Here is a 16,749-nt window from a genome sequence, read left to right as displayed (position 1 = left end):
ATTTTTATTTATATTTTATGCTATTCCAAAAAAGTTAAAGATTGCATTTAAAAATATATATAGTACGAGATAAAATTAAATTAAGAACAAGCATTTGGGAAAGTCAATGTGTCAGGTAAATACATGCAAGCAATATAATATTAAGCTAAGTCCGAAGTTAGAATACAAAATTATGTTCAAACAGTCTCTCATTTTGTGGAAATAGATCACAAATTTGGGGCTGATCTTTCTAGCAAAGCAAGAAACCTAATTAAGCACATGAGTCACAGTGTTCAAGAGACAAAACATGTCAGTTACTCGAAGGACAGCTATTTTTGGTATTGAAAGAAAGGAAAAAATTTCCCATGTTCCTAAAAAGAGGGGACTATGATACAGTGCTCCTAAAATTTGAATAACATGTCAATTCCATCAAAGGGGAAGATTTTTTTTAGATTCCAAGAATCTAAGTTCTTAGATGTCAGTGAAAAAAGTCAAGTCTTAGTCCTTGAAAATGTCTGTTAGTTGTGGCTTATTATTATAAGCAGATGTTTTTTCCCAGAATATTAAAAGATTATTCTTATTATCAGCAAATTAAAAATATAAAATTAAAACATTAGCTGGAACTTGTGGATTCCTGATTTTATTGAGATCATGAGCCCCATTTTATAAAATAGGACTGAAAAATAATCCTCAGCAATTTTTACAGTATTTGGATTTTATGGGGCTCTTTCTCATAATATGGCATGGTGTAAGTTACTGGCATAAGTTCAGACTTTTAGTTTCTTAAGCAGGAAATACATATATTTTTTCCACATTCATTTTAGGTAGTACACCGTGCTTATGTAATGAAATTCTATGTAGTAGTTAAAACAAATGAGCTAAGCTTTCATCTATCAGTATAGATAAGCCCACAAATATCATCAGTAGAATAATAGTAAGTTCATAGTATCATTTATGTAATGTTTAAAAGCAATTTTGTTTAGGTGTGCCTATATCTGATAAAAGTGAAAAACCATGGGAGGGGAGGACACACACCAGATTCAAGATGCTGATAATGTCCTTGGAGAAGACGAGAGGTCAATAGGATTGGAAAAGGATACATTCTATCTGTGAAATGTTTTCCTTAACAAATAATCCAAACCAGTATGGCCACAAGTTAACTTTTATTAATTCTATGTGATTAGGTACACGTGTGTTCGTTATTTTAGTCTCTCTACTTTCCTGACAATTTGAAAACTTTGTGTAATTATAAAAAATAACTGAATTGTAGTACTGAGTAATAATCGTAACATTAGAAGGAATAAAATACATGTTGCATAAGGTAATGAACCAGCTCTATTGGAAGAAATAAAGATGTCAGGGTAATTCTTCCTAGGGGAGAGGACATCAGAGTTGGATTTTGAAAGATGAATGGGAATTTACCCCCAACTCAGCACGTGTACTTCTACACAGAGGGATGCAAATGTTGCACTAGGGGAACTATTTGCAGTCCAGTGTTACGAAAGCACAATTTGTGGGGATGCTTAGGGAAAATGGGCAGTGAAAGTAGAGAAGGCTAGGAATATTTAAAAAGCCGGATAATGAAGGGCTTTGCACTCCGTACAAGGGCACAAGTTCTATCCTGAGGCAGCGGGGCACCAGTGAAGGGAGTAAAGCAGTGCAGTGATTTGCGATGACACTTGGATTTTAATGAACAACCACCTTCGCTAGACTCTGGAAGATAGTGACTGTTACTTAAGATTAAATTAAGTGCTCTGTTTAATTCATTGAACAATGCTTTTTTAGAATAAAGAAAATTGGAAATAACCAAAATGTCTATAAATAGAAATGCTTAATTATGTCATTTCCATAAAATAAAATGCAATTCAGCCGCTGAAATTGACATGGAATATACCTATAACATTCTTTTTCAACATGTTATTGTACAATCATCATTATATGGAAATATTGAAAGAACTTTCCAGTTACCACCCATATACCCACCACCTATATTCTACCATTAACATTTTATTGTCTTGCTTTATTACTTATTTATCCATCTTTTCGTTCATTTTGTGTTTTAAGGGGAAAAACTCTTGTCTCAAAACTGCATTTTCTTATAATTTTTTAAAAGATATTTGTATATGCATAGGAAAAGACCTGGAAAGATTTATATAAAATTATTAATATAGGTTGCCTTTGGGTTATAGATGATAACCCACTTTATTCTCCATTGTATTGTCTAAATATTTTACACTGACTATGTGATATTATAATAAGAACTACATTTAATACTACATTAAAGCCCTTTTTCTGTAGCAATGAAAAGTATGAATTTTTTTTACAACTAGATACATACTGTTTTATTTGAAGTGAAATGAATTAAATTTTTTCTTTTTTCTACAGATAATGACGAGTAATCCTCAGAACATTCTTTAATCTTCAATTGTATGAAAGCATTTAAATTTGGCTCATCAGAATAACAAGCTTCAGTGGAGAATGTAGCAATTTTTTATAAATGATATGTCAGATTTAAGATGGGCATGCTGATTGCATGAAAAAGATGGACAAACATGACATTTTTCAATTAAGATTCAATTGAGTTCTACAGTTGCTTCCTGCAGAATGTATACTTTATTAAATCATCCAACCAAAGCAAAGAGACGTTGATCCAGAACTGGACCTAATGGTTTTGAAGATTTACTATGAAGTAAGGTGACTTTTACTTTCAGCAAATGTCTTTATGTTGAAAGAATTACATGGGTTGTGAAAGACCTGCCTGTGGCGTCTCATTTGCGTATTTAAATATAACTCTTTTTTTTCTGTTTACTTGTTTTCATGACTGGCAGTTAAGTATCAAATAACCTTGTCAAGGGCTCTATCTAAATCTTTACATTTTGAAGATGGAATTTTTAGCCTTCAAGTTTATATTCTCAGTCCCTTTTCAACCAGTGTGTTTCCTGAAGTAGCTCAGTGAAAAGTCTATAGAAACAGTCTTAGATATCATTGAAAAATTTGATTATGAAAGAATAGCAAAATTCTATTTCCTGATGTTAAAAAAGAAATGGTTAATTACTTTTGTTTCTTTTTAATGACCAGAACCAGGAATATTACATCTAAAAATTACTCTGTGAGTTTTCACATTGACCTAGCATATAGCATAAAGTTGTTCCTTTATGTTTTTTCTCATGCATGTACTTATTGGAGATTAAAAAGGAGAAAGGAATCGTTTTTATGTCGACACTGTGACAGTTTTGGTAACTGTTATTCCAAAGGGGGGAAATGTCTGCCTCTTTCACTTCCATTATGAGAAGATCATTAAGATGATTGTCACACAGCTTCATTACGTAGTTTCATTAGCGTTGTCTAAAGTCCAGATGCTTTGAGTAATAAAAGCAGATTTTTTTTGAAACGAGTATAGAGCAGCCTGATTGGCATAATCTGTAATTAGAACAATAAAATCGTGTCTGGCAGCACCATCAGTACTGTGCTGAATTTATTATGTGTATTATTTCTAACGTCCAAAACTACTTGGTTTTTATACATTTATTCTGTAATATTACTATTAAATTTTTACTGTCTACCTGAAGACCTGTCCACTGTTGGTTGTTATATATTTATTAGAACTAATCACAATAGAATTCTTTTACACAGAGCTGAGAGCACTTTTTTTTCTTTTACCTGATGGTTTTCTTTTTTCTTTTGAGTAGAAGAATATTTGAATTCTATACTTTAATTCTCTATAATCCCCCAAAATGGGAGTGATTTGGAGAGGGGGTTATTTTTTTGTCTTAACCTATCACAACTATTAGAAAAACAAATAAAGGTATACCAGTGGAAAAGTTGTTTACCCATATTTCAAAAGATGTCATATATATAAGAATAGGGATGACACATAGGGTTTGTGTCACCTTCAGTCAGGTGGTGGTGAGTGGCTCTGGAGTGTTGTTATGGAAAGGTGTTCTTGTCAGTGGGGAAGAGGGCTGTGTCGGTCGGTAAGGTGTGTTCAAGTGTTGGAGGCGAAGTGTGGAAGCATTTGTAGGTTGGTAGAACAGTGGAGCTAGAATGGGCTATAAAGGCAGTTTAGTACTATCTCCATTCAACAGGCAGGGGCATTGAGTTTTAAGATGAATGAAGGCACTTGCATAGTGGCCAGCGTGAGCCAAGTTCTAGGTCTGACACAGTGCTGTTGGTTACACATCTTTTTAACAATGTCCTTTTAAAAGTAAAAGTTTATAAACTTTATGAAGTCTGATTTTTCTTTCAGAATGTGTATTTTTTTGAAGTCTGTTTGAGACATTTTTGCCAAACTTAAAGTAACTATGATTTCCTCTATGTTTTCTTCTACTAGTATTGCTCCTTTTGATCCACAATCATGGTGTATATGCCCACTTAGGTCATCTTTCATTTCTCTCGGCAATGTTTTTATTGTTTTCAGTGCACAGATCTTGCACTTTTTTTGTCCAATGTATCCCTCAGTATTTCATAATTTTTGATGCTATTATAATCGTATGTTAAAATTTTCTATTTGTGATTGTTCCTTGTCAGTATGTAAAAATTTATTTTTAATATTGACCTTGTATCCCGCAATCTTGCTTAACTCTCTTTCCAGTTTTTTTTGTTAAAGATTGTATTTACTTTATTTTTTAGAGAGGGGAAGGGAGAGGGAAAGAGAGGGAGAGAAACATGAATGTGTGGTTGCTTCTTGTGCACCCCCCACTGGGGACCTGGCCAGCAACCCAGGCTTATGCCCTAGACTGGGAATAGAACTGGTGACCCTTTGATTTGCAGGCCAGCACTCAACCACTGAGCCACAACAGCTGGGGCTCTTTTCAGATTTTTTTAAAGAGCTAGATAGCATATAATTTAAGCTTTGTGGGCCAAAGAGTCTCAATTGCTACTATTCAACTCTGCCATTATAGTGTAGAAAGAGCCCTAGACAATACATAAATGATCATGACTTATTCCAATAAACTTGATTTTATTGAAAACTTGATAAGTCAAAAACAGATGGTAGCCTGAGTTTGGCCCACGGGCCATATTTTTCTGACTTTTTTTCCTGTACGCTACCATTTAATTGAAATTTGTCGAACTCTGCTTTTGCCTAAAAGAATATGCATTCTACAGAAGTAAAATCAATGTTCTATCTACCCAGTGGGTAAACTTTTAATTTAATGTAATTCATCTGTTATTATCTATTGATTTTTTATTGATTTTTCTATCAATTACTTAGAAATGGCTAAAATATCCCATTATGATTGTATTGTGCTTTTTTCCTTGTACTTTCGTCCATCTTTGCTGTATATATTTTGAAGCTGTCATATTAGCTGCATATTATTCTTATAAACTGATACTTTTATAATAATATAGTAATTTTCTTCTGAGGACTATAAGGCAAAAAGCATATCCAGAGTTAAAAAACATTAGTTAACTCTGGCTGGTGTGGCTTAACTTAGTTGGAGCATCGTCCGGTGTGCCAAAAGCTCTTAGGTGGCAGGTTCAGTCAGGGGTTGGGAAGAGGCAACTGATCACTGTTTCTCTCTCTGTCTGTCTCTCTCTCTTCCTCTCTCTCTCCCTCTCAAATCAATTTTTTAAATTAAAAAAAAAACATTAGTTTACTGTAAGGCAAATATCACTTCTAGAGTGAATTTTTGCATTGGTGTGGTCTTCTGGATGTGCTGGCGTGGCTCACTGCAACTTGTAAGATCTTCATTAGGGAATATGCAGGACTTTTATGAACTGGTTGTTACAACATTGAAGCCTGAAATCAAACCTGGTGAGAGTATCTACTGCGTAGGGCGTGGCGAGCACTGTAAATCAAGGTTTCTTTTTCCCCCTGAAGGCCAGTGTGCCAGCAGACCCCTGAATCTAATCTACTCTTTAAAACTTTCATTGACTTCTTTCTCCTTTAAGTAAACTCGTTATTGAAATGAAAATATTATAACAGGGCCCATTCATAATTATTCAGCTCAACTACTTTTCAAAAAGAGAGTATACTCCTGTAGTCAGCATGTGGATACATAAAGGGAAGACTTCTAGTTTCCCAGAAGCCCCATTTTGTTCTTACCCCTCACAGTAACCTCTGTCTTCCCTTCAAATATCAGACTTGTTTTGTGAACTATATGTAAATGGAATCATATGGTACACACTCTTTTGCATCTGGTTCCTTTTGCCCAACATTGTATCTGAAACTCATCCATGTTGTTGCACTGAGTATAGTTTGTTTACTTTGTTCATTCTCACTGGCGTATTATGTTATTAAAATATCACACAACTTATTTACGCATTCTACTGTTCCAGAGTTTGGATACTTTCAATAGAGCTGTAGTGACCACTCTTCTACATACCTTCTGGTGAACATATGTATGAATTTCTGTTGAATGTTCACCTAAAAGTGGAATTTTGGGTCATAAGAGATGCATGTGCTCAGTCCTAGTAGGCAGTGATGAACAGTTTTCCCGCCAGCGGCCCTGATTCGTACTCCCCGCGGCACTGCAGGAGTGGTCCAGCTGCTCCACACCCCTGACAACGTGTGGTTGCAATCAGTTTTTAATTTAAGTTATAATATTCTTTCCTTATACGAGTTGTACGTTTGTTTCAAATATGTTTGGTGGTTGAAGATGTGCATGAACTGAAGACAGAGAACTCGTGTGTGCTTTGTGTGTGATACTCAAGAAAATAATCATACATTTTAATAGTTGTGTGATACCCAGCAATTTGCATTACCAGCTTCTACATAAATGTATAGGTTTAATTATAATAATCCTATGAGATCAAAGGAGTTTATTATTATCCTCATTTTTATAAAAGAGGAAACCAATGCTCAGAACATCTGTGATGTACACAAGACCGAGGCAAAGCTGGACTCAAACGCAGATGTTCTGAGGGGTCGTTCTAAGTGCTTTCCACTTCCTTCTCTGACTGTTCGTGTCAGTGGCTAAAGAAAAATCAGATATGGCCATGGTACAGACCAGCTCGATTCTACTCTCTGGTCTATTATTAATAGTAAGTGTAACTTTATACACGCAAATATTTTGGATGTAATGTTGATTTGCCAAACACCTTGGGATCCTCAGAGATGACCGAGATAGATTAGGGATGGTCCGTCTCCTCGTCATGGTTTTTGTTTAATGAGAGAGGCACAGGCATACCTACACAGACTTGATAGATATTTATATAGGTGTAATCAGTAATCATAGAGTTAGAATAGAGAACTGAATTTGGAATTTGTTGGAAAAATTCCACACAATTTACTTAACAAATTTGTGAATGTTTATTGTGTGCTAAGCACTGTTTTTAGGCATAGCAATGATAAGATAAAGTCCTATCCTATGGAGTTTAGCTTCTAGTGGAGGTAACAGAGAATCAGCAAATAAACACAAATATATATATTTTAATGATTGCAGGTAGATATAATCACATTAGGAAAAGTGACATAGTAAATTATAATTCATAAGAATTATTAAAGCCTGACAGAAGAGAATTACTGGATTTTTTAAAAATTATTTTTAAAAGGGCAGGAAGTTTCTTTTCCAATTTAAAGAATAATAGATGAAAACACTGTTCACTCTGGGTAGGAGAGAATTGAACAGACGTGGGCCTCTGGGCTGACGGCCACAGAGGACAGAGACAGGTAGCTACAGGATTGATGATAAGCAAGTGAATTGAGGTGAGAATGCTAAAAAGTAAAACTTTTCTAGCGGGAGATTCAGTCTCATTAAATAATCCCTTCTTGGAGAAGAATATAAAGTACCTGCTCCGAAACTCTAAGAGTTCTCTGTGTAGTGGAATTGAACATGTAACTGTCAGGTTAGTGTTTCTGAGGGGTGAGTGTCACTGAAGTAGGTAGACAAGATATTTTGTGAGTACAAGGGTGAACATTTTTCCTTTTTGTGGGGAGGTGAGGGTCAGATTATCTTAAACCAACTTCCTCAGAAGCAGATCCTGACAGGGATTTGTGTGCTGGGGATTTCTTAAGGAAGTGCCCCCCAGAGGAGGCTGATACAGGGGGAGGTGGGGGTAGGACAGGGAAGGTACAATTTAAGGCAAAGTTTCACAAAGGGTGGCTTCTGCCTAATCTCCCAGGGGAACTGAGGAATTGTCCAAACCCAAGGTAAGGGAGGAGAGCTCTCACACTCCCATATGCTCAGGCTTTGGTTAAAAGCCACACCCATGGTACAAATTCAGGCTCTGCAAGTGTGGGCAAAGTGGCTCCTATAGCCTAGCCCGAGGGCTGTTAGTCAAAGAAAAGTCACAAGTGTTGACTGTTGGAAGCAAAAGCACACTGAAGCCTAGAGAGTGCACAAAAATGTTTAAAACAAAATAGAAACGGCGACATGGATATGTGGAGCAGAGTGACAGCTGTCAGGGGGGAGCAGGAAGGGGAAACCAGCTGAAAGAAGGTGAAGGGATGAGCCAAAGAACATGTGTGCATCACCCACAGACACAGACAACAGTGTGGTGATGGCCAGAGGGAAGGGCAAACAGGGCAGGGAGGAGGGGAGCAAAGGGGGGGAAATGGGGACATCTGCAATAATGTCAACAATAAAAATAAATTAAAATTCTCAAAAAAGAGATCCAAGGGGAACATTGTCCATTACAAATATTTTTGGGAAGATGTAACTAGCACATCAAAAACAATTTAATTTTTATAAAGTGACTCATTTAAAAGGATAATGTCAAGAAAATAGTGGCATAAATGGTACATAAGGTGAAAATGATTAAATTGACACGCGCTGGTAGGGTATTTGTTTTCATTTCTGTGGTGCAGTCAGGAGTTCAGCTGCCATTTGGTGGGACACTTCAGTCTTCTTTGATATTCTCCACACCCTCCTACTGTCCCAAGACAGGACTAATTGTACACTTCTTACATTGCCTACAAATCACTGATCGCATGTTCCTCCCCTAAGGGCTCGGGGAGGGTCTTAGAGCAGTGACTGTGCGGTAGTCCTCTCTGCACGTCTAGGGTCTGGCTCCGTGCCGGCTTACAGTAGGCAGTCAGTAAGGGTTTGGGGGGGGTGGGGGGGTGGCTGAATACAGAACTCCTTTAGAGCCTATGGAAATTCCAGAGAATAAATTTTATCTTCAGGATAAAGTTTGTGTCTTGTATTAACTAGGCAAAAGCAATTAAAATGATAAACTCCCTCTAGCATGCCAATAAAGGTTACTGAACCTCAGCAGATAACTTTTACATTTGGCACAGAAAGCTTTTTACCTGAAAATGGAAAGTGAAACCTTTAGTGGAGGAGGAGAGCATTCTTGATTAAGAGCACTTGATTAAAAAGAGCTCATTAATGAAAAACAGTACTATTTTTATAAGGACTGAGCTCCTTTTATCTTGCCCTGGTTTGGTTTCACGCTTCAATAAATAGCCCCCTTGGGCAGTCACGGCTCCTTGCACTGCCAAATGCAGTATTCGAGGTTGGCCATGCCCTTCCCTGACGTCACTCTGGAAGCGGCATCAGCTAATTAACTGCTCAAACTCGTCGCCATTATTGTTCCCAAGCTCCAAGTTGTGCTGTCAGATGGAATCACAATGACTTAAAAAAAAAAAGAAGTTGATTTTTTTTTTCTTGACATTACAGAAATGGTCCTTAGATGAAACTTAGGACAATTATAATGGAATGTGCCTGATTAAAGGTGACCTATAGATACTCACAAGAGCAGAAAAAACTCTCTTGCATAGGATGAATGCTTTTGGCTTTTTCTCCAGATTAGGCATGGAAAAAATGTCTGTTACTCAGATTTTAGCTTCGCCCTATTCATCCCTGTATAGTACCAGTTAACTGCTTCTTCTCACATAACTGGGATCTGGCATCTAGGCGCCTCTGCGCACGTCTCTTCCACTTTTCTCTGGTGGTCAGCACCTTCACTCTGCCCCTTGCTGGCTCGAGCCCCCACCCTCGAGAGGTCTCGTGCGTGCTGTCCTTGCTTGTGAAGACCATGCTTTTGTTTCCAAGGCAATACCTAGTCAGCTTGAAATTTGTCACCTATATCTATGTAAGTCTATTAGTGGTCGATCTTTTCATCTTTTTAGATAAAAATTGCTCAGAGAAGCAACTCCGTGTGGATGTTATGCCCTTTTGCAGCTGGAAGGGAAAGGATCATAGAAGAGGGAACATTATCTTTGAAGGGGCTCCCTGAATTACAGCATAAGTAGGTTAGGTCTTATTTCCTTCTCCATTCCTCTTTCTGGGAATGGATTTCCAATGCAGAACTTTAAGCTTCAAACATTTAAAATTTAAATAGAGTAAACTAATTCATGATTTTAGCCAAAGACCATTATATACAATACACCATAGTCTTTAAATTAAGGAATAAAGCACAGAATAAAGACTTGAATTATGGGCAGAGGACTTTGTATTAGAAATTTCCACGTTTATTTGAAATATGTACTCACCCAATCAAAATGTCACAAGGAATAACTCACTAAGTTGTACATTCCATAGTACAACTATGGGAAAGGGATTATGTTTAGTTCCCATTGTTTCCCTACAGTGTCTAGCTCGGAACTTCAGAAATTTATTGAAGTTTTATTAACACTCTTGAGGCACTTAATACAAATAAGAGGCCAGCCTCTTCAGGTCACAAACTTTTATATAAAACAATAATGTACTCAAAGGAAGTCACTTAGACTGATGAATTTTGCTCCAGAAACAGGTGATTTCTAGTCTAGTAACCTAGCTCAAGTTATAAAATAGGACTGCCTTGAGGTAGGGTTAAGGTTAAGTGAATAACATAAAATGCCTTGTTGAGGTTGAGATAACAGGTAAAATGTGCCTGGCCCACAGCAAGCACCCAGTATGTGCAGGTTCCCTGCTTCCTTCTTTCGGGTGTTAAATAGTCCCGATGCACATGTGACATGGTTGCAGATCCACGAACAAAACAGAACAGGGTGAGAGATAGTCCCTAACTCAGGCACTCCAAACGTTACTACTTACTGCAGTGAAATACTAGACAGCTCTTTTTTATTGAGATTTGTGCTCATTTTATTATACTATATATACCCTATTAAAGACCCTTGGGGTAATAAACGGTATTAACATCAGAAATACATTTCTCACAAGCCACTAGGTTGGTGTGTTTTTCTTGAACTCTGAATTGTGTAATTGGTCACAATTCTCTGTTGGCTGGTACAAAGCTTAGAATCAAGCTTGTTCCTTTATGTTTAGTAAGTATATAGAAATTCATTATATTCTTGCATTATCCTTGTTTCTAGTTCTATTTTAAACCTTTATTTTTTCCTTCTCTGCAATGTATTTTTTACCTGCATTTAATTAATGCGAACTTGATACATTATATATTTCTTTTTAAGCTGTCTTAAATCCTAGAGAAGAAGCTAGGAGACAGAGAGATTATATGTATATATTTATATTATATATATTTTTATTTATAATATATATATCTGGCAACAAAAATCACTTGTAAAAAAAGAAGTTAAAGTACAACAACAAAGACCAAACCGCCTTATCTATTTCCTTTGACAAAACCTAATAATGGAGGATTTTCCTATTCTCTGTGCTATTTTCCACCCAAAAACTTGCTTATCATGTTTATGTAGCCTTACCATTCTGGGTTTTTTTACTGCAAGTAGAAAAGGAATCTATTTAAAGCATATTGGGCAGGGCAGGAAATCACCAGGATTGCTCGAGAAATCCTCAGGAACATGGGGCTCCCTTGCAGCTGGAGCCACAGTCTGCACCTCACCACAAAACCAGTGCAGGGTGGGCGGGGGGTGGGGGGGGTGGGGGGTGCTGCCACTGTGAAATGTGCACACAGACCTTCCCATCTGCCCCTGACGCTCACAGACACTGAATGGATGGATTCTGCACAGCCGCCCTTTTTTCCTTCCTTCTTTTCCTTTCTTTTCTTTTCGTTTTTCTTTTCTTTCTTTCTTTCTTTCTTCTTTCTTTCCCTCTCTTTCTTCTTCCCACCCTCCCTCTCTGCTTCCCTCCCTCCCTCCTTCCCTCCTTCCCTTTCCTTCCCTCCCTCCTTCCCTTTCCTTCCCTCCCTCCTTCCCTTTCCTTCCTTCCTTCCTTCCTTCCTTCCTTCCTTCCTTCCTTCCTTCCTTCCTTCCTTCCTTCCTTCCTTCCTTCCCTCCCTCCCTCCCTCCCTCCCTTCCTTCCCTTCCTCCCTTCCTTCCCTCCCCCCTTCCCCTGCTCCTAGTTCAAAGTTCTGGTTAGGAGCTGCTCACTGGCTGAGTCTCAGTTACGTGATCATTCTCCAGTTGCAAGGGAAAATAGGAACATGAGTACTGATTTTTGAACATCTTTTTGCTGATCTGATCTTTTACATCTTTATAGTGAAAGGGGAGTTCTGTGTCTTTCCATATTCACCCAATGGAGAGTCTCCCCCAGATAAGAAGGTTCAGATCCAGGTCAGCAAAATAATGACAACTGTGAACTCCAACCCCACCCCTTTGCCTACCTCATAGCCACACACACACCCTGTTTTTAGCCTACAATTTTTTAAAAATGGTATTTACCTAACCAAAATACACAGCAAAAATACCCCCACGTTTCTAACACATTCCAGTGGGATATAACTCAGAGTCTCTGGGTCACTACAGACAGCTTCATTCGCACTCTGGCTTCAGCGCAGCCTTGTCCCAGTAGTCTAACACCTATTAAAGTTGCACTGTGAATAACACACACTGTGTAAAATAACGTAGAAGAGAGAAATGTGACTTTCAACTTAATTGAAACATATAAACTATCAAGCAAGGTGGAGAAATTTGGATCAATATAGAATCCTATTAAAATGTACACACATAAAAACAGACTTTAAAACTATTCATTTCCTGGTTCAAATTTGAGTTAATAACTCAACTATGGTTATAATTCATCAACAGAAACATAATTCTGTGCTGCATTTTGCTCTTAATAGAATGTTACATTTTATTGAGATTTATGAATTCATTATTCTGGTAGATGATTTAATTGTATAGTCTCACCTATGTTCTGCATACAGAATTTTAATAAGAGGAACTTCAGTATCTTGAGGCTTCCAAATGAAGCATAAAAGCTGCGGTTAAGTTATATAAATAGTAACTTTTTTGAGGTATACATCATGTGCTTCAAAAAACCCTATTTATGATATTTATCTCCTAGGTGTCTGCCTATTTTAAATAAAATAATATTCCTGACTAAATGTGCAATATAAAAGTTCTTAAAAATTTCTCGAGAATTGAATAGCATATTTCTTCATAGGTTCTCAGTTTTGGCTGCATATGGGATCACCTGGAGAGCTTCAGAAATCACTGACACTGATTCAAGCACACAAATTCTGACTTAATGGACCTCAGTTGTGGTCTGGGCATTAGGACTGTAAAAGTCTCCCCAGGTGATCCAGATGTACCGGAGGGGTGGGGGCAGTGAAGAACCTTTGATCCAGAGCTGCTCCCCAGCTCTCCTCCACATGTACTTTGTAGATAAAGGGAGACTTGGAGAGTTCAGGCCTTATTTCTAGTCACCAGCTGCTTGATGGTAGTTTATGACTTCAGTTTAGCCTTTTTCCTAAGACCCAGGGCCAGTGACTGAACTTGAGGCTTTCACCAGCAGGGCTCCTTTAGGCTGTCAGGACACAGAAGCGTCTGTCCTTGGGGCTCCTGGAATGACCACACAGGACAAGCCTCCACTGTTGGATCAAGTCGTCGCTGTGAGGTTGGCATGAATCACCCCCATTTCACAGATGATAAAATTGATGGTCAGATAGACTTTCATAAGGTCACAGTTATTTTAGGTTCTATGGGAGCTTTTGAATAAAATCTTATTATAATTACTCTAAAGTACTTCCAAGTTATTTTATTATTAGAAACCATATCCCTTAGCACTTAAAACTTAATTGATTCACAGCCTCACTTATGAATTAAATGAAAGGAAGCATTTTTAATATAAAGAGAGACATATGAAAGGATAAACACTTTTACTCTTGTGGCCATGTATAGTTAACGAGGTTTTATTTTAATGCCAATGATTCATTTGTAATGTTGTCTGTATAAGAGGATTTTCCTTATAACACAATCTCATAAGAAACCAAAATCTAATGGGAAATACTGAATTAGGATGAGTAAAATGCACGGGAGCGTGTGTAAAAGGATCATACATAACTAATGCATTTGTCAGTCCTATCCTGAGAGTGGAAGATAATTATGGTTTCACTGGGAAGGCTCGTGTGAGTCAGCATTGACCTCTGAGCCCACTGGCATTTGCAGTACTGTTGGCAGAACTCCCCCGTCACACTAGGTCTGTGGCTGGGGCCTGGCACTGGAGTGGGGGTCGGGGCAGAATAGAGGAACAACGCCTTTAGTTGATGAGGGGGGTGAGCACATAAAAAAGGGCCACGCTTGACTGTAACTCACAGTGACTCATGCTCTTACCTCTGAGGAGACAGTCACTTATTTCACACTGTTGCTTGTGACAGCTTTTTTATTGTAAACCTAATGATTATTGAAAATGTGCCATTCTGGGTGGGCAGCCACTTCCTTAGCACTCCAGGCTCCTTCCAGTTGCTGGCCAAACCCAGAAACTAGAGGGCTTATTCTTCTTCCAGCCCCGACAGAAGCCCCTGGCTGTCTGCCTGCGGCCAGACAACCCCTGTATCTGCTGTGTAGGTAATGGTAGCTGCTTATAGACCTGGAGATTTGACCAGCTGCCCTTAAAAGCTGCTGCCCCCATTCTTTGTCTTTCTTTTGTAAAGGCAAGAGAAAAGGGCATAAGAATTGTCTGTCTCTTTCATGGATGTGATTGATTTCCAGAATGTTAAAAAATGTTTAATACATAGATATATAGATATGCACATAGATAAATAACAGTTCTCTCTGAATGTATCTGTGTCCCTGTCTCTCCCTCCCTCCCTCCCTCCCTCCCTCCCTCCCTCTCTCTCTCTAACAAAGAAAAAAAATCAAAGAAAATATAGGATGGGGCAAAAGTATGTTTATAGTTGTGTGTGAAACAGCATGTTCTTAAATTATTATTTTCCAGATGAACAACTGTAAACCTACATTTGCCATACCCTACACATCAAGTTGGTAAATACTTGTCTCTGGATAGTAGATGACTTTTTTCCCATTCCTAGTTACTGTGCTTTCTAAATGTTCCATTATGAGCTGTATATTTTAATATATATATATTAAAATATTTTCTTGAGTGTAGACCATCTTAGCCCTTTGGTCTCTGACAAACAATGTAATTAGCTGAAGCACTGATTTCTTAAAACCAACAAGGTGGGTTACTTAAAACCTTATTTTTTCACAGGTAGAATGAAGTACTGGGTTAGCAAAGGAAGCGTATTCAGAGAGAAGTGGGAAGGTTGAAAAGATGCTGCTAGCTGTGAAAAGGCAGTGCGGGAGGCCCTGGCGATGATGAAAATGCTTTGTATCTTGACTGCCTCGATGTCAGTAGCCTGGAGGTGATGTTGTTAATGGTGATGTTGCTGTTTTTGACAAGATGTTCTCATTGGGGAAAACTGAGTAAAGGGCATATAGGATCTCTTCATTATTTCTTACAACTTCGTGTGACTCAACAATTACCCCAAAGTAAGTTTTATTTTTTAAAAGTTCCTAGAAAGTATTGCTCTGCTATTTCTTGGGAGTAGTAAAGGCAGAAAGGCTTCCTCATTGTTATCCAACTCAGAGTCATTCTGGAGGTGAATATTTAATACTCTCTGCTCATGACTTTGATGATAAAATTTTTGTTGCGTTGTCTTTCACTACTTTTTAGAACACAGACATGCATTTCAAAATAACTGAAAAACAGAAAGAAGAGAGTATTCTGTCAAATGGGAACATGTACTCTTGGGAGCCACACCTCCACGGGTTTCTTGTGTTTTTGCAGGTCTTGTGAGTGAGGCAGTGACTGCTGTTTATTCTAGATAATGTCTTCAAGGAGGTGTATTTAGCCAACAGCCTTGGGAGATAGAGTGTCCCCCTTGAGAGCAAAACGCAGGCATGCTTATTGCCCATATAAAAATATTTGGGTTCCCTAAGCTCAGAGTCCCTTCCTGTATCACAACCCACTGGGAATGCAGGTGTCATCTGGATCCCTTTGTGTCACTCTGTAGGGACTCAGGGGACCAGTGCAAAAATGACACTTAGGCTGCTTCTATTGCTGTAAATTATATATTGTCTTTGCTTCTGATCCAAGAGTCTCATGTCTTTTACCAGCATCCGTGAAACTACCAGGCTAACTTGGTAAGCTGCAAGTAGGGTAAAAAGCTCAGACCCTTCAAGTTTTTGACAGTTTTGGTGATGAGTAAAGAGGTGACTTTGTGGAAGAGGAAGGATGAGGGCCTTATAACCAGCTAATGGGATTTGAGGAATATCTGTGGGAAATATCAGGAAGTATGTTGATGAAATTTTATGATCAACAAAGGGAATAAACAGTCTTCCACTTTATTTCGTACTAACGAGGAAAAATTGGGAATTTGGTTGCAGAGCAAAGAGATTCAAAGACAGCTGCCCAAACAGTGCCCTGTGGTTGCTAACTATGATCCAGATGGAGAATTTCCTTGCTGATCTGGCAGACAGCCTCAGGGGCACACCTCAATGCAGCAACTAGTAGCAAGATTTGCCCTGGGTGGGCAGAAGTTTCTTTTCACTTAATAGTTACTGAGATCTGCACCTACACTTAGTATGAAGGGGGGAAAGGCATGACTGCTATGGGCAGAAACCAGGGATTCACAGATCACTAGAACTTGGGTTGCTTTGCATGGGAGATGAGATACCTTGGAACATGTTTACAAAGAAAGACTAACAACAGCTGTGTGTTAGTAGGAGGCTGAGAAGACCAAGAT

At 38.2% G+C, this 16,749-nt stretch overlaps 1 protein-coding gene across 10 annotated transcripts in view; it reads left to right on the top strand.

Moving 5' to 3' along the window:
- The window catches only part of NEK1 (NIMA related kinase 1), a 103,679-nt gene extending 100,132 nt beyond the window's left edge, over positions 1 to 3,547 (top strand). For all 10 annotated transcript variants that reach the window (XM_071219167.1, XM_045202737.2, XM_045202742.2 and 7 more), the window contains one exon: positions 2,365 to 3,547. In XM_071219167.1, the coding sequence (XP_071075268.1) occupies positions 2,365 to 2,378 (14 nt within the window). In that variant the 3' untranslated portion in view covers positions 2,379 to 3,547. The remainder of the gene's footprint in view (positions 1 to 2,364) is intronic.
- Positions 3,548 to 16,749: the final 13,202 nt, after the last annotated feature.

Source organism: Desmodus rotundus, chromosome 9, assembly GCF_022682495.2.
Source record: "Desmodus rotundus isolate HL8 chromosome 9, HLdesRot8A.1, whole genome shotgun sequence".
NCBI classification, from domain to species: Eukaryota; Metazoa; Chordata; class Mammalia; order Chiroptera; family Phyllostomidae; genus Desmodus; species Desmodus rotundus.
Note: the sequence above shows the minus strand (reverse complement) of the source record. Positions and strands in the feature narration are given on the sequence as shown.